The sequence below is a fragment of the Elgaria multicarinata genome, chromosome 4 (genome assembly GCF_023053635.1).
Source record: "Elgaria multicarinata webbii isolate HBS135686 ecotype San Diego chromosome 4, rElgMul1.1.pri, whole genome shotgun sequence".
NCBI lineage: Eukaryota > Metazoa > Chordata > Lepidosauria > Squamata > Anguidae > Elgaria > Elgaria multicarinata.
The window spans coordinates 128664491-128683296 of NC_086174.1; the positions used below are offsets into that span (position 1 = coordinate 128664491).

The window sequence follows — 18806 nt, forward strand, 5'->3', positions numbered from 1 at the left end:
CTAGAACCTTGAAATCTACCAAGTGGAGCCTGATGCACAACAAATACTTTTAAAATTAATCCATTCTGAGCCCAGGATTTTATTTTGTGTACTAGAACTGAATGGAGCTCACAGTCCTTCCCCACAAAAGCCCATTCCTGCTTACTTGAATCGTTCTTCATTTCAGCAGTATAATTTATAACAGCAGGGTTCATTTTATTGTTGCTATAGTTAAACAATTTGGGAGTCAGAAATGCTTGAACTACTGCAAATAACTGAGATCTACCAGTCAATCCAGACCTATCTGTATGTTCCCTGTTGAAATGGGTTTCTAATTCTAGTTTGGAGGCAAGCTGTGGCTTGACAAGGAGCATTTAATTTCTGCTTCGTCTACCTCTAAAGTGGCTGTCCGGATTTACCCTTTTTCTGTTTTGGGTGGCGGAATCATTTTGTGGAACTGCAGGTAGAATCAGAGCTGCCCAAAAAGAGGGTGGGGGAAACACCATTATGTTACTCTAACATAATGGAACTTATGTTAGAGTAATATTGGATACATCCCGTTGTCCGTTCCCAGGCCGCCGCCTCCTCCTCCTCCTCCTCCTCCTCCTCCTCCTCCTTCTTCTTCTTCTTCTTCTTCTTCTTCTCTGACGTAGAAAGAGAAACAGCCATGAAACTAACAGCAAAATAAAAGTAGGTCTGATCATTTCACTGGCCTCAGTTTTGTGTAATCTTAGTAGAATCATGGTTTCTTGCCAGCCCTTAAGCCACCTTGTGCCTCATTCATCACAGCAAACTAAGGCTACTGTGAGCCAGTACATTAGGGAGGAAAGAGGAAGGGCACAAGCCCAAGCCACAACCAGCCTGGGAGTTCAAACCAGGGATTTGCATGACATCTGAACCAGGCCTCAGAGAGTCATAGCATGGCTCCCAATAGGTCCAAATGGGGCAGTCTGGCACTGACCTTTTGTCATATTTATTTACCAAAGAAGTGCCAACATGGTAGATCTTAAATTACAATTATATATATTATGATTACTATATATGGCCTAAAATATATATGATGGCTTAAAATTGCCTCCTGTATGAAGTGTATTTTGGTTTATTTTGAAGGAAACACTACCTTTTTGTTATCTTTCTTAGGACGTGTATTCATACAAGCAAGTGGGAGTCTCGCTAAATAGAATATTCACTGTTAATCCTAAAGGAGAGCTAATTCAAGAGCACGCAAAGACCAACATCTCTTCGTGAGTATTCACTTGCTTTTAATGTAGCACGCTCCCCCCCCAAAAAAAAATCTTCCCAGGCTGCTTAATCACTCAATCAATCTCATAGGATGAAATCATCTAACAGGATCTCTCCTTCTCTCTGAGACTAGGTCCTTCTATTAAAGAGCGTGATCACTTTATATTCTTGTTCACTCATGCTGTCATGGAGGAACTGATTTCAATGGAACGTTTGGTAGACTAGTCATATGTTGGATTCACCAGCTGAAACCCCGAAAAAGCATGGGAAGTGATTTTGGAAGGAATTGTAGTACTTCTAGTTAGTGAGCCACTGCGGTTGCCAATTGCCTATAGCAATGTTCAGATTGGGGCTCCCCCAGGGATTTTCACATCTGACTGGGAAATGGCTGCCTCTCAAGTGCCTTTACAAAGCCTCTTTAGGCCTGTTTTCTGCTTACCAGTTGGACTGATTCTGCCTGGCTCTTGCCAGTCCCCCCATATTGTAGGGCTGGGAATTGGGGAATGGACTATATAGGGCCTGTTCAGACAACATGCTAAGCCATGGTTAGTCCACTAACCCTTTTGCAACAAAAGATTAGTGAGCATGTTTAAACTGTGGTCATCTAGCCGCCATGGTTAGGAATGGTTCACATGTCATGCTAAGTCATGGTTCACATGGCACACTAAGCCATAACCATAGAACCATAGAATAATACAGTTGGAAGGGGCCTATAAGGCCATCAAGTCCAAGCCACTGCTCAATGCAGGAATCCACCTTAACGCATCCCTGACAGATGGTTGTCCAGCTACCTCTTGAATGCCTCTAGTGTGAGAGAGCCCACAACCTCCCTAGGTCATTGGTTCCATTGTCGTACTGCTCTAACCGTCAGGAAGTTTTTCCTAATCTTTAGCTCAAAGTGCTTAACCACCGTGGCTTAGCGTGTCGTCTGAACAGGCTCTTAAACTCATTTCAATGACAGCTGCTTTGAGGATTCCCCCTTGTAGGGTTTTTCCTTAAGCTTTTTGCGGTGGTGGTTGCCACTGGATTGTCACTGGGAGCCAACTAAGGCCTTAGCTAGACCTAAGGTTTATCCTGGGATTGTCCTGGGGTCATCCCTGTTCATGTAAATGACACACAGGATATCCTGGGAGCAGGCAGGGACAATCCCAGGATAAACCTTAGGTTTAGCTAAGGCCTAAGAATCTTGCCCAACTTCCCCCACCCTCCCTTGAGAGCAGCCCAAGTTTGCTTAAAGTGGATATGCTCAGAAAGTTCGTCTGTTTGTTACTATATGTTGAAACAAGCTGTGGTGGTAGGTATTTTCACTTAAGAGGGATTCTAGAACCTGTTCTGATCACCGAAAAGCAATGGGATAGACAAAATAGGTTTACTATTCCAATAACTTCTATATAGCCCAGTTCGATCGTGTTTGCTCTCCAATCTTGAACAGCAAACACTATCAAATTGGGCTACACAGAACTTCCCTGAAGAAGGACCTACATGAGGTCTGAAACATGATAGAACAGTAAATGGCTTGGGAATAAAATACTTCTTTATCTACCCATTTCTTTTTGGTGACCTGTTTTTGGGGTTTCCCCATTTTGTTGGCTTTTATGACCTGTTAGGGCCCGTGGAAGCAGGTTTTGCCCCAAGCCTTAATTTTTCTGCACATTTTCAGCTGTGCTGTCAGATTCAAGCTTTGATCCAGCCCTGATGTTACCCCATTAATACTTTAGCAAATCACATCCATACTCATCAAGTTCAGAAATAGGTTAAAAGGCTGTGTGGTTCTGTTGTATTTCCCCCTGTTATTATTCTATCTTAAAATGTAGGCAAAAATAGCTACATTAATGCAATCCATCAACTTTTTATTATCAGTGTCTTGAATACACCAAGTTAATATCTAAGGTTATTTTCCCCTCATAGGTATGTGAGACTCTGTGAAGTGGTAGATCACGTATTTCCTTTGCTGAAAAGAAGCCATTCTTCAGACTTTCCATGTTCTGATACCTACAGCCAGTTTACATACTGGAGGGAACCGTTGCCACCTTTTGAAAACCAGGATATTCAATCTGACGTGCCATAACTCCTTCCGAATCGTCTAGGTGGCAGTTCAAAGGATCCACTGTTCTACGTTTCAGTGGTGCAGCTGGATTTTGCCACTTCCAGTTCATCTGGAGTTTGGGGTGTAGTGAACATTGGTTAAATGTCGGTTCAGAAATTTCTTTTTGTCCTTTTAAAGTAACATTTCTGAATAGTGCACTTCCAGCTTTTCTTCAGCATCATGCTCAACATATACCACATAGTCTTATTACAGAAGAACCTATCTGAGTGCCATGGGAATGGGATGGACAGAAGCAAGACCTGTATGGCCTTCAGTTTTTCCATGTCAACTTCCATACCAATGTGGGACGTGAATCAGTCTGAGGTATCATTGGGGCCTTCCAGCCCCTATTTTTCAAGTAGAGGAGGATGAATTAACATTAAGCCTCTGAGCTGAAATACCTTTTTCTTTTTCTTTTTTTCATTTTAACCCCCCCCCCAACAAAATATGGTCACATCTATTGAACTAAAGTTAATTTGGTCTATAATCTTCAAATAGCCTAAATGTTTACAGCCTATGACTGGTTTATAATATGAGCGGCACTAGTTCGCATTGACTGAATTAATGGTAGTGGTCCCCAATTCTATATGTCAACGTGGAACTGCCAAAGTGCTTTTTAAACTTGAGGTAAATATTATATATATATATATATATATATATATATATATATATTAAAAAAGTGGGTTTGAGTGCACTTACGCTACCAGTTGTGTGAGTACTGTTGGCTCCTCTAGATCATGAGCATCATTTGCAATAAGAAAAACAAAACAAAGGATTGGGTCTGTGTCTGCTACCCTTACTGTACAAGAAGTTGCACCTTACTCAAGAATGAAATACTGCTTGAATAATTGGACCCAATGTTTGTCCTCTATTGCAATACCTTTAAGCCCAGGTCTTAAGCTATGCCAGCTCTCTCTCTCTCTCTCTCTCTCTCTCTCTCTGGCCCTTTCTACACCTAAGGATTATCCCAGGAAAATGGAGGGAAAATGGAGTTTAGAGTATAGCTGTCTGCTCCCGAGATCCCGTCTGTTATTTGCATGCACAGGGATGATCCCGGGGGAAAAGGCAGGTGTAGAAACGGTCTCTCTCTCTCTCTCTCTTTCTTTCTCTCTCTCTCTCTCTCAGGTGTAGAAACGGTCTCTCTCTCTCTCTCTCTCTCTCTCTCTCTCTCTCTCTCTCTCTCTCTCTCTCACACACACACACACACACACACACACACACACACACTCTTGATATTAAGGCATAATTACTCAAGTACAACTATGAACTCTTGAGTCAGCTGGGTATGGCATACATGCTGGTAAATCAAAATATATGGAGGCAAGAACCCGCCCCTTTCCTGGTCATCGGTTCTTTGTATTCACCAAGCAGAATGGTGTCATTTAAAAGCATATGTGTTATTTTCTGCTGACTAATGCAACATATGTGGGTATCTTTTCGAAATTGCAAAAGACATTTTCTGGAAGCAGCCTATATTTGCTTGATGAACATCAAGGAAGCTGCATTGCTGGGTCAACAAATTTTATTTGGCACTATCTGTAGCTATGATATAAACTCTTTGTTGGTTGTGGATCCTCTTCCTATTTTTCTTCCTACAGGGTTGTATCCAGTGTTAGTTCTACTTAAAGTAGATCCATTCAAATGAGTGAGGCTTAAGTTAAGACTAACATTGGACACAACCACATGTTCCTCCATATTAATTAACTTTGAATTAATATGATTTGGGTGCCGTAGAATGTAGCCAGCCAACACTGGGAGTTTTCCTGTTACGTTTCAATTTTGTATTTCTCTTCTTTGCACAACTAGGTTAGGTCACGATCCTCTTTTGTTGCTTCAAAACATTTAATAGTTGTTCAGAGAAGCTGCTTTTACAAGTGGCTGGCCTTCTTTGAAACACAGACTCCTACTGTCCATATACCAAACAATCCTAAAAGACAGTTTAATTTTTAAAGTTGCTTCTTTTTAATAATATTTATTGGGAAGTTAGGTTTAGAGTATAGCTATTGTCTGATAAAGTCTAAGGGGCAATCTAGATGGGAAGGCACCAGACCCGTGGCTTGCTGCCAAATCCCTTTAAAGTGTGTGGGGGGGGGGGAGGGTTGGGAGAGATTTAAAACCTTGAAAAGGGGCAGAATGGGGATGCTGAGTCCTTCCTCTGATTGCGCTTTTTCTCTTTTAGCATCTCCCAAGCCATGTTATGATTATATTCTCTGAAAGCCCCATGGTGGGTACATGGTGGCGTTTTATCTGTTATATGGCACAGCAGCCACCCCGGGGCTTTCCTGCAAAGCTGGGAATTAAAAAAGTCAGCTTATCCCAACATTTTCGCTGGAGTGTGCTCTGGGGTCATGGAGGAGGCGTTCCCCCTCATTGGTTGCTGTCTACCTGGGCAGAGGGTAGGCGTGGGCTCAGCAAGCCGATTGGTCGCTGGAAACCCCACGCCCTCCCCCTGCGTTGGGATTAGCCACCGCCACACCGTAGCTGAGAAAGTGCGGGATTTTGTTAAATGCATCAGCAGTCCAGCGCTGTATAGGCAGCCCTTAAGTCTTATTCAGATGAATGGAACTTGAAGGGAATTTCAATTGTAAAGCTGCAAATCTAAGCACAATCACTTGGGATGATAAGATTGAGTGGGACATATACTGCGTAAGTGTGCATAGGAATGGGTTGCAAGTCCCATTCTTTTACCTTTAATTGAGCTGGTTGTGATGAGGTTTTGCTAGATGGTGTATTCTCAATGTGCATTAAAGAGTGTGATAGGGACATTATGGTGTGGTGTAGTGGCTAGAGTGTTGGACTGGGACTCGGGAGATCCGGGTTCTAGTCCCCACTTGGTCATGGAAACCCATTGGGTGACTTTGGGCCAGTCACAGACTCTCAGCCCATCCCATCTCACAGGGTTGTTGCTGTGAGGATAAAGTGGAGAGGAGAAGGATTATGTATGCCGCCTTGGGTTCCTTGCAGGAAAAAAGGTGGGATATAAATGCAGTAATAAAAATAAAATAATCAGTTGCTGAAAAATAGTGATTTTTCAGTCTTTTGTGAAAATACCCTGATTCCCACTGAAGCAAATTTTGGGAATAATTTGGGTGCATTAAAAATATACAACAAATGGTGCAGCGTTAGGCTTTTTCATATTATCTAAATTACCACAAAATTAAGACTTTGTTTTTAATCTGGATTTTATTGTTTTCCTTGAGTGCCATGTTTTATGGCGGAAAGGTGGGTTAGAAAATAAAGAAACAAATACGCAAAAAGAATACAAATTTCAGCTTTCAAACCTTAAGACATGGGGGGATCTACACAACTGCTTTTAAAGCGCTTTAAAGCACTTTGAAAACGTTTTGAAAACTGTATATGCAGTGTGTCCTGGGCCCCAACAATTGTCAAAACTGTTATAAAACTCTTTAAAGCGCTTTAAAGCCGTAGTGTAGATCCCCCCCCATGATGGTTCTAAGTCTAGTAACATTTTATAAACCTGGAAGTTTAGCTTGGGAACCACAAAGCTACGGGAAAATCATTGACAAGGATCACATACCAGTTTTAGAGAAGCATTTCTTTTATTGTAAATTGTCACGACTTGGTCCATATTTCTTCAGTGTTGTTAATGCCTCAGCATTACATTATTTAACTGTGAAAATAACTTGCCACTTTATGTCAATATTTGTTCTCCCAATGACACAGAACACACTGGACATCATTTAGCTCAAGTTAAGCAATTCTAGTTTCCGTTGACTTTAATGGAAGAGTTCCTTAACTCTGCTACAAATCAGGGAGATTCAACAGTACTTAAACTTGGTCTGGTTTGTAGCCGTTAATCCTAGCCGTCTATGGAGAAGTTCCTAAAAATGTCCTTCAAAATTCTCAGTCTTCTAGGCAGTTACCTTTTACCTTATGTTTAAGACTCTTTCACATGCCATCAGTTAAGATTTTCAGGACTCGCATTGCCATCTAGCTGACCTGGAAACTACTTGGGGCTGTCTTGCTTGTAGGAGGTAGTAAATGATCTTCACTAGCACTTAGAGCATTGGGATGCTATTTGGGTGAAGCTGTGTGGATTTCTGCAAGTTCATGTGAAACCGCTTGCAGAAACCTCAGCAAATATACCAGTTATTATTACTTAGAGTGAATACATCTGGCTTCAAGTTACCCTTTTAAGCAAATATCTTATAACACTATCTTGCCAGTGCAACCTGCAAGTATACGTCACTCAACTAATATTTGTGGTTGATGGTTGTTGAGAAGAATCGTTTAAGACATTTTTTAAGCTTTGCTCTTACTAAAGACTTACAACAACAAAAAAACCCTTCAGGTACACAGTTTCTAAATAGTTTCACTTTGGCTGAGCAGTTCTTGTGTACACATTTTAAACTTAATTGTTGAATCCACAAAGAACAGGATAAAGATGGAATTGCTGAAGGAATTATTACTCTTTCTATGAAAGAAAAATAAATAAATTTCTTCACTTTGCTTTCAGTGTACTGGTGTTTTTCTGTTACAGAAAAAAGTATATTTTCTAATGCACTCTAAATGCACAAATATAAAGCCAATGTATGCTGTGTTTATATATTTTCCCATCTTCTAAACTAGAATATGCAAGATGCCTGTATTTTCATATACTTGATGGCCATTTAGCTCCACAAGTGCTATGTGAAGTGGAGAAAAGTATCAACAAGTTGAAAATCAAATAATGCTGATTTAAGTTTGAGGAGTAGGGGGATGGTTTTATTGTATTTTGTTTTATGACTGTTAATGAGTATGTTTCTGGAAACTACTTCCTCTGTATATGTATGTACAAGTGCAATGAATTATAGAAAACAAGATAACATCTCATTTTGATGATGAGCTGGATGCAAAGACTATATATTGTAATAAATGCAATCCAATAAAAATATGTTCCGAAAATCCAGCTGTGGGGTGTAATTTTAAGAACGAAAATATGCATGCAGGGCACATTTCAGCCTGGGTTAATCACTTTAATCTTGTTGAATTTAATAGGAAAGATTTAAGCAGATGCTAAACTGTCTTATTGAAATCAGTGGCACATACTTAACTGAACAGGCCTAAGCACGTTTGTTCAGAAGTAAATCCTACTGGGTTCCTTCGGAAGTTCATTTTGGATTATATCCAAATTGTGGCTGGGTTGTGCCCTGGTGTTAGGTTCTAATTTTTGACCATTGTTCTGGTGCTTAGCGGAAGTGCTGCATGCACTCTCTCTGCACAACACACGCACACACAATGCCCTCTGCTGGCTTTACTGCATATATGTGCGAAACTTCTGTCAAGTTCAAGGAGGACACGGAATTTATTTTATTTATTTATTTATTTATTTATTTATTTATTTAAAACATTTATATCCTGCCCTATATCATTAAGATCTCAGGGCAGATAAAAATGTTGTGGCTCTGATCTTTCTTGGCTCTCAGTCTTCTAGTGTAGGACACTTGAAACTACCTGTTTTTCCGTGGCGCTCTCTGTCCTGTGCCTGCCCCCATACCCTCCGCCATCCACACACTGAGGCACACCAGGGAAGCTTGCTGCTTTCAGCTTTTCCATTCATTGAAGCATTTCCGAATTTTAATGAGATGCTTCAACCACACTCTCTGTGCACCTTTCTTTACCTATGCAGCTTTTAGCAGAATGATTGATTGGTTAAATTAGCACGGCCAACATACTAACCATGACAACAACAGGGGAAAAAAAATCCTTCTAATCCATTGGCAGCTGTTATCGCACTTAATTGAGAAAGATGGAGGAGTTGGATTGCTATCTGGAGTGGTTCAGTTCAGGAGCTATTTTGACTTTTCAGAAGCCTGATTTCAAAAGGTCCTAAAAGCCCCCGGCAATGTCAGATGTTCTTTGTGCTGACAAGAGTCTATTTATTGATTCAGGAAATCCATCTTGCCTGGCTTTTAACAAGGTCTGCAAGCAAGTGGCCCCTTCCGGTTACTCATTCATTGTTTTCTGAACAGGAGCTTGCTCTGGTGTTCAGTTTCAAGGGGGGGGGTGTGTGTGTGGGAGGCGGAGGACCCAAACTCTGATGCCTCTTGTCTGATGAAACCTTCAAAAAGAGAGTATTTTCTTTGGCAGACAAAACATGTAAATGGACTAGAACAGTTGTTCAGGTTTCTTTAGCCAACATTCTTCGCACCCCAAAGACAGAAAAAGAACTCTGCAAGCTGAGATTATGTCTACTTGAGTTGGTTGTGTCAACATAACCCATCCCACCCCAGAAGTTGTCTTAAGTCAAAATCCAGTCAAAAATGATAATAGCTTAAACAAAGGGAATGAAAAGGAGATAAAAGACCCCAGTCAATTTTCATTATTTCAAAACAGAACAAGGGATCCTAGGGACCAGGGTGGTGATGGGAGTTTGTTAAAAGTTTGCACCAGCTCCAGAGGAATGATGCTTGGGTGCTGTTCATAACCTGAGCATAATTAGTTTATTAGAAAAATAAGAGCAACAGATCTGAATAAGTCAGACCCAGTGGAACAGCTTGGCTTGACTTAAGTGACTAAGAAACTAAACCGAAGTTGTGCACTGCTCCTTAAGTGCACACATGAAGGAAGATTTGAATCAAAACCACTTTGTACTTGTTTGGCCAGGATATTTGCTACAATCGAACACTTGCCAGTTGATCCTTTCTGTGGCTTGGCTCCAAAGACTTTCAGGAATCTAAAGCATGCCATTTTAAAATGGCTTTTTTGCCCTTTAACTTTTCCCACTTGCACCCCAGGTCAGCTTAAAGTGCTTCAAGGGCGCCTTACGGTAAATCTTCCAGGGCAGCCGCGTTTGGTTCCCAAGGCCAAATCGGAAGGCAAGAGAGGGCAGGGCACAGCACAACTTCTGCATCCAAAGTGAGAGACGGTTACTGGGTGAGACAAAAGAGAGGCCATCAATCACATGAGCCCGGAGTCGGAGCCATCTGGCTTGTCTGTAACAACACCAGGTGTTAGCAGCAAATGCAGGCTTCCTGTGTTGCAACACTGGCTCCGACGAACAAGCATGCGGCAGGGCGGGCGGATGGCCTGCCTAGACTGCAGCAATGCAGAGAGCCACGTATCATCCTTACTGTTTACAAGCATGTAAAAATGAAAAGGCAAGGGGAGAGGCATGAGAGTGTTTGCTATTCAGGGCCATGAGGCGACGTAGGCCATTTTCCCTTTCAACCACAAGGCTTCTGGGGGACAAGGAGCGGAAAACAACGACGGATGCCCGGTAAATACATAAAAATCCAGTTCCTTTCCCCCCTCCGTTGCTTGCTCTGTCAAAACGGCCAGAATAGAAACCATAGTGTGTGTTTCTCACTTAGAGTCAGCAGTGTAGCTGGGGCTGAACCGTAGGGCCAAAGTCCAACCTCTTCTCCCCAAATGACCACTCAGGTGATGAAGGCAGCGGAAGCAAACTCCGTTTTATTCTTGTGTCTTGATGATACAATGATTTCAAGTGAGTTTAAAATGCAAAATTGTACATGCTTAAGAGTATTTTTTCTTTTTTTAAAAAATCAGGGTTGTCAAATGTCCTAACATTTCTGGAATGTGAGTTGTAAAGCATGGAATGGCACCTGTGGGGTGGGGGGAGGTAAAAGAAATGCGCCTTTCACATCTGGAGTAATGTGCACGGCTTTCCCAAGTACCTCTTTACTGATGGCGTGAGGTGGAGCCACCAAATAAATTAACTGGGCTCAAGAAATACTCCATTGGCACCAGAGTCATTGAAAACTTCTTTTAAGTCATGGGGCCTGACCCTTACTATTTGTGTAACTCTTTTTTTTTTTTAAGCATGGGGGGAAATTCCCCCTTGTAATAGAGCCATTTTGCAACATGCTCTTTGTAATTTGACCACTAGGTGCCACTGTGTAACTCATTCTGAAACCAACAGTATTCTTTCTTTGTTCCATTTGCTTTCCCAAGGGGCCAGATCATACAATGCTGCTTCTACTTACCTTTAAATAGGGTGACCATATTTTGGAAACCAAAAAGGAGGACAACATGGTTGCCCCCAAGGGGGCATGTCCAGTACCAAGGGGGCGTGCCCACCCAAACATAGCCTTGGTCACATGTCTGATTTTACAGCACATTTTTAAGACAAATCTGTTCTACGCAACATCTTAATGTTAAAATCACTGAAATAAAGAACAAGTGAGATATTCAATGTATCTTGAATTAACTTCACTCACTCCTACTTTTGTAGGTTTTGCTGTACTTTGAAGCTTTTGCTATACTCTGTGTGTTACATTCTCCCCTTCCCTCAAATATCTTTTCTGACTGTATGCTCACTCATTGCAAGCTGCTGCTGTTGTTAACAGGGTTTGCTACTGGCCCCAAATCTGTTTCAAATTTGGTATGGCTAAAGCTCTACCTAAAAGCTATCATGGTGCCAACTTTCAGCTCTTTATCTTTAAAAATGACAGTTTTAAAAATAATAATTTTAAAACCTCATTTTTAAAAAAAATCCAAAAAAAAATCAATGGATGAACAGATCTGTTTCAAATTTGGTGTGGCTAAAGCTCTACCTAAATCCTATCACGGTACAAAGTTTCATCTCTTTATCTTTAAAAATGACAATTTAAAAAATAATAATTTTAAAACCTCAATTTTTAAAAAATTCCTAAAAAATCAATGGATGAACGGATCTGTATCAAATTTGGTGTGACTAAAGCCCTTCCTAAGAGCTACCATTGTGCCAAGTTTCATGTCTTTATCTTAAAAATGACGGAGTTATAAGCATTTTTGTTAATTCCCATTAGAGCTGCTCTTTGGAAAAAATCCGGATTTCCCCTCCCCCTCCCGGATTTGCCATCAAAAAACTCGGGCAAATCCGGGCAAATCCGGTCATATGGTCACACTACTTTAAAGCTCTCCATAACTTTGCCCCATGTCATCTTTCTGGCTGTTGTTCCCATTACATTTCTGTCCATTTCAGTCCAGAAGTCCAATCCTCCAACACTACCACCCTCAACCACCTCTAAATCTCTCCAAAGGCCTAATAAGTGCACCATCTCTTTAGGAAGGGGTCTGAAAACAGAACCAGTGGTAGTCTTTGATAAGGAGACCATGAAATCCATGGAAGATTCTATCTAAACACAGTCCCAAATGTGCCATCAGATTCCATTTTGCATAGAATTAGATGGTGTCTCTACAGAGGATAAAAAGCATGTACGCTATGAGATGATTCAGATTGGCATTTACAGTAATTAAGACTTGGAATCCAGTTTGTAGTGTGGGGCAATAGGCACATCAAAATTGTGCAGGACAAGCAAAGGTATCAAGCAAGAGTTTGAGGATGATCGAACACTGGCTAGAGCACACAATCATGTGGCTATGAGGACAGCCAAGAAGACTTCTCCTTGATCTCTCAGCGGCTTTTAATACCATTGACCATGGTTTCCTTCTGGACCGTCTCTATGAGTTGGGGCTGTAGTGTTACAGTGGTGGCACACTTATCTAATGGGTCATGTCCAGAGGACAGCATTGGTTGACCATACCTCAGGCGCATGGCAGTTAAGTTGCGAATCCCCCCAAATTCCATTCTGTCCCTTATTCTGTTCAAGGTCCATATGAAGATGCTGGGGCGGTCATTAGGCAATTTGGAGAAAAGTGTCATCAATAGGCTGATGATACCCAACTTAATTTTTTTGTATTGTCTGAAGCAGCAAGGCTGTGCAGGCCCTGGAACTTTGTCTGGATGTAGTACTGGGCTGGATGAGAGCCAAGAAGATGAGGTTGAGTTCTGACATGATGGGGCACCATGGATAGGTAGTTTCCATGTGGCTCTCGTGTCTGGGAATTAGGTAAGTTGCCTGTTACGGATGGGTTGTACTCGCTCTGAAGGAGCACGTAGCTTGGTTGGTGCTTCCAAATCCATTGCTGTCTATAGAGGCAATTAGTATAAAATGCTGTTAGGCTGCTGAATGGGACAGCCTACCAGGAACATATTCCTCCAGTTCTGAAGGAGTTGCACTGCCTGCCAATAAACTACCAAGATAGGTTCAAGGTGCTTATCCTGACATATATAGTAGTTCATGGCTTAGGACCCCATTTCTTCTTTGTCTTCTCCCATGTATGCCTGCCCAAATATTAAGATTGATTGAGTTCAATATGGGGCAACCTGAGAGGGGGCATTCTCTATACAGGCAGCCTTCAAAAATGGGCAGTGCCAAGTCTTACAAGCTTTCGGCATGAGCTAAAGTCCCATTTGTTTACCCAGGCTTTTGATTGATTTCCTCCGTACTCTTTTGCTGCCTCATATGAACTGTTATCTATCTGGTACTTTTCTCTGCTATTTGATTATGTTTTTTTTTGTTTGTTTATTTTGATTATCAGTGCTGTATTATTTTATTGTGCTTTATTGTTTGTACCCCATTTTGGGATTATTTTACAATGACAAGCAGGTAATAAATTTCTTAAATAAATAGCCAAAATGCAAGGAAACTGGATTGATTATCTCTGAAAAGAAGTAAAATTGTTGGCCATCTTTTCCAGGGCATTTTCAGTTTCCAAAACTATATTATATTTCTATGAGCTGCTCTACACACAGAAAAAAAATCCTGCAGCTTTACTTGGGCTTTCGTACTTCGTAGTCTTCCCAACATGATGACACAGCCCTTTACACGTGACCATGTGATTTTGAATTGAAAACTTCCCTTCTTGGAAAGGCTCCATTGATTTTAATGAACATCACCATCTAGTATGGAATTATAGCACAACACTGTTTTCATACTGGGAGATCCTGAAATTTCCAGATAATACCACAGTATCTCTGGGGGGGGTTTAAACCAAGATTTCCAGGGAATAGTGCAGGAGATGTCCTGGATGTTGATGACATTGTGTAATGGACCTGCAAACTTCCGTGAGTGGCTGATCATGAGTCTGCAATAAATCGCTCATTTAGAAAAGCTCTATGTATCACCACCATGGGGCTTAGTCTTCAGTCATTTGGGGGACTCTCTTGCCATTTTTTTAAATTCAACCATCTGAAGTCTGGTTTGCAAGAATGCATGACAGGGCCTTTTCTGCTGCTGTAATTATGGAATGCTTTGCCTGGGAGATCCATTTTGCTGCCTTCCTGTTATCTTTCCTGTCAAAGGTAATGACCATTTTATTCCTGCAGGCCTTTGGCCTGCTAAATGTTTGGTTTAAGTTTATTTTTGCTTAACCACAGATATTAATTCATATATATTATCTGCTATTTCCTTTGTGCTGGTAGTGTGTGTTTGTGTGTGTTTTTTAAGTCTGTTTCTATAAGCAATTGTGAGTGACTCTATCAAGGCTGAATAGAAAAGCTTTTCATAAAAGCATAAAATAAAAAAGTGTAATAATGAAGTTTTTTTTAAAAAAATGATGCCACTAGTCATTAATTAAAAATGATTCTCAATAAATATAAGCTAATTATTAGTGTATTTATAGAGAATCCTTTTAAAATGTCTGTTAGAGGTATTTTTCTTCTTTATAATGGGTTTACAGTATGTAAGGCTGTGGCTAAGAATGTGAACTGGAAAATCCTCAGTTCAAAATCTTATTTGAGCCATGAAATCACCAATTCAAAAGAACATAAGAAGAGCCATGCTAGATCAGGCCAAAGGCCTATCTAGTCCAGCAGTCTGTTCCCCCAGGGGCCAACCAGATTCCTGTGGGAAGCCCACAAGCAGACATGAAGATAATAGAGCCCTTCCATTTGTGACCCCCAGCATCTGGAATATAGAGACATACTGCTTCCAATACTGGAGGTAATACACAGCCATTATGAGTAGTAGCTGCTAATAGCCTTGGCCTCCATTAATTTGTTTAATCTCTTTTTAAATCCATCCAAGTGCCTGACCATCACTACACCTTGCGGTAGTGAAGATAGGGTGACCATGTTCATCCAGAAAATACAAAACCCAAACAAACGTCTTGTGGCACCTTAAAGACTAAATGATTACCATGTAATCTTATGCATATTTACTCAGAAGTAAGTCCCAGAAAGGATTGCAGTGGCGGCATAAAGCTTTTGTAGCCGTAGTCTACAAAAGCTTATGTTACAATAAGCCTTGAAGGCACCACAGGGCTCCTTTTTGAATGAGATCACCAAGCAGGATATAACACTATAAAAGTGGTTTGAAAATGGTATATGGAATGTGTCCTGGGCCCCAACAGTTGTCAGTGCACTTCAATACCGTTATAAAGCAGTAGTGTAGATCCTGCCTAGATGCTCTGCCTCCTTTGCCCATCTGCAATATGAGGATAATAATGCTGACCAACTTCCAGAACTGTGAGTTATTACTGAAATGATACACAAAAAACGCTTTGTTTTCTTGAAATGTGCTACATATTTTATTTATTTATTACATTTATATCCCACCATTTTCCCTCTTGCAAGGAACCCAGGGTGGCTCCTTCTCCTCCCCTCGAATTTATCCTCACAACAAACCTGTGAGGTACTTTAGGCTGTGAGTCAGTGACTGGCCCAAAGTCACCCAGGGACCTTCATGACCAAGAGGGGACTAGAACCCAGATCTCCCAAGTCCCAGTCGAATACTCTGGCCACTACACCACACTGGCTCTTTATGATAGCTATTTTTATTACAAGTAGGACTTGCAACAAAATGTCAGTGGAGTGCTCCTGTTCAGGGTGCCAGCCAGATAGCCATGCTCTCTTCTAAGATACTCCATTCCATTCCTTTCCCTCAGGTTTCTGTTCCCTGCCCTAGCAGTCAGCTGACATTTGTCTACTGAGCATGCTCAGAGTCCTCAGAGGCTATTTTGGAATCCCCACCCCAGTTAGAGGTTGTTGTTGTTTTAATTGCACTTCTGAAAACCTCTCCGGAGCTTGCTCATGCCTTCCTCTTGTACATAGATGATGTCATTTTGTCTGCTCAAGTATAGGCCAGGGATGCTTTGATCCCAGAAACGTCACTTCTCAAACTACCCAGCCATCCAGGAATCCTGGCTCTTACTCCTTCTCCCACCTGTAATCCACTCTCTTGCTGAAGGATCCTAAACATCCCACACTCTGTTACCATGAATTATTTCAGGGCTTGGGGGGTTGGGAAAGAAAAGAAATGACACTCTAGGAACAGGCTCTATGGCTTTTACCATAAAAGCCCCATTCCTAGAGCATCGTAAGAAGCTGGCGGAATCCTTTGAACACTGCTTTCTAGGATGCTTCAGGTACACTCTAGGAATGAAGCTTTTATGGTAGGAACAATACAGGCCATTCTTAGACCATTTCCACTTTTTTCCTGAGGTCAACCAGGCAGGGCTTAAGGGCTGCATGTTTTGTACCCCTGGTATATGCACTCAGAGAACTCTGATTACTATTGGTATATAGAATTATCACCAGCAAATTGTTGGGCTCAGTTCAGAATGACCTATGTTACAGTACTAAGGTGGAAATTAGAAAATGACAGTCACTGCAGAGTTAATTTTAAGTAGAAAAACACATATGAGAATGGTTTTTTGTTTTGTTTTGACTAACCTTATTATATACTCCTTCTCTTTCTAAGAGCTGACAGATTGCTGGGCACAGGGGCAGTCCTACTATTAGGTAGACTGAGGCAACGGCCTCAATCAGCTAATGCTGTAGACCAGAAAGAGGTGCTGGAATATAGAGCGGAGGAGGGTGTCACCTTGCCTGCCCTAACACCTCCCACGATAGTCTGCTACTGTCAGGTGCAGTGGATGATGCCATCCCATTGCCAGCACTGAATTAAAATGAAACTGCCAATTCTGTCAGTTTTTGTATGTGGAACATGGGTGGTGTCATCATGTCATTTGCCTCAGGCTGCAAAATGCCTTGGGCAGGCCCTGGTGAAAATATAAACCCCGGTGTCTATTCTGGATTTTCCCTATTCAGTTCAACAGGATAACTGGAACTTTATTGTGAAACTATAAAGATATGACGTTATCCCTTCCTAAAACAAATTCTGCAGGACCGTGAAGGGATCTCCATATGCAATTGCCAAACTGTGGAAAAGCCACATTCAAACTTGTGCAAAGATCATGCAGGTGTGTCATTTGCCACCTTCTGGCACAGTTGGAGTCCTCGTGCTGTATTGTTTTTGTATCAAACAAACACAGGGTTGGGAGATTTGTTTTCGCAAAAATTAATCTCACTGTCCAAGGGATACCCCAAATCCCTCTCCTGTTAGCTTGTCTGCAGCAGCTAAAGAGGTTGTGTGCCTGTGGGGAGCCCTAAGCCATTCTTTGCGACTTCCAGAAGATGGTGCCCTGCTGCTAGGAAACAATTGTGAAAACAGCAGTCATTCCAGTTCACTGGCAGAATGTCATGGAGAATGCTTTGTGTCTGTCAGCACATTCCTGGAAGGTCACAGCAAATGATGAATGCTCCTGTGTAGGAGCTGGATATATATATATATATATATATATATATATATATATATATATATATGAGTTGCATCATTCAGCGGCCTTTTGGCTTCATTCACTTGATTCCTGCGGTTATAAACCTTTCCCAATTGTTATTCGGCTGCTTCCTTCGCAGGCCTTCTGTGGCCAAGGCAGGATATTCATGACTGACTGGCCTCGGGAAGCTGGAGAAGTTCCAGCTACTTTCCATAGCACGGTTGCTCACTTCCCTCCGCCCTCCTTCCCCCCAAGGACTGAAATATCCTGTGGTTCTGGTTAGCGCTCTCTCTCCGGATACGCCACCACCAAAAGCATATGCATCACCATGTGATACCCAAGGCTCTCTCAGCATAGCTAATTATGACAGGGGCTTTATTTAGAAGGAGGCAAGTTAAACAGCCCGTTGTGGAGTCCAGCAGTTTACTTGACTGTGCGTCTGGATCCAGAATGGAAAGAGAGATCACTTCCTCTGGCTGTTACAGCCATGAACGTTGCCACCGGGCTTTGCATATGTTTGCAAAATATTTAAACTTAATGAACTGCAGCTTCAGCTCGCTAGCTGAGTTGCCGTTTCCTCTGACTCGCTTTTCACATTTTATTATCAATCCATAGCAGTGCTCAACATGAGGTGGAATACTTCTAGACTCGGCCTTCAAGCTTTGTGGTGATGGCCAGGAATGTGTTTGCACAGTTGAGGCTACTGCCCAACTGTACCTTTTCCTACAGATGTCCCAGCGATGGTCACACCTGCCTTAATTATATCCCATTTGGACTACTGTAATGCATTCTACATGGGGTTGCCTTCGAAAACTGTTCAGAAATTCCAGCTGATCCAGAATGCTGCGGCCAGACTTTGGTTGGGGTTGGTTACAGGGAGCATGTGAATCCCTTGTTACGACTGTTTCACTGGCTACCTGTTGGCCTCTGGGGAGAATTCAAAGTGCTGGTTATAACCTCTAAAGCTGTACGTGACTTGAGACCAGGCTACCTGAAAGACTGCCTTGTCCCATACAAGCCTGCCCTGTTATTAAGATATTTGGGAGAGGCCCTTCTTTTGAGACCGCCAGTTTCAGAGGCATGTTTGGTGGCAGCAACAAAGAGCTTTCTCAGTGGCTGCTCCCTGGCTGTGGGACTCCCAGGGGGAATCAGC

The 18806-nt window shown here is 41.8% G+C and overlaps 1 protein-coding gene across 11 annotated transcripts in view; it reads left to right on the top strand.

Moving 5' to 3' along the window:
• LPIN1 (lipin 1) overlaps window positions 1-8212 on the top strand; it is a 109993-nt gene extending 101781 nt beyond the window's left edge. For 10 of the 11 annotated variants that reach the window (XM_063125178.1, XM_063125168.1, XM_063125173.1 and 7 more), the window contains 2 exons: window positions 1120-1223; window positions 3130-8212. In XM_063125178.1, the coding sequence (XP_062981248.1) occupies window positions 1120-1223; window positions 3130-3289 (264 nt within the window). In that variant the 3' untranslated portion in view covers window positions 3290-8212. The remainder of the gene's footprint in view (window positions 1-1119; window positions 1224-3129) is intronic. The other variant, XR_010025397.1, reaches the window with a different exon arrangement.
• Window positions 8213-18806: the final 10594 nt, after the last annotated feature.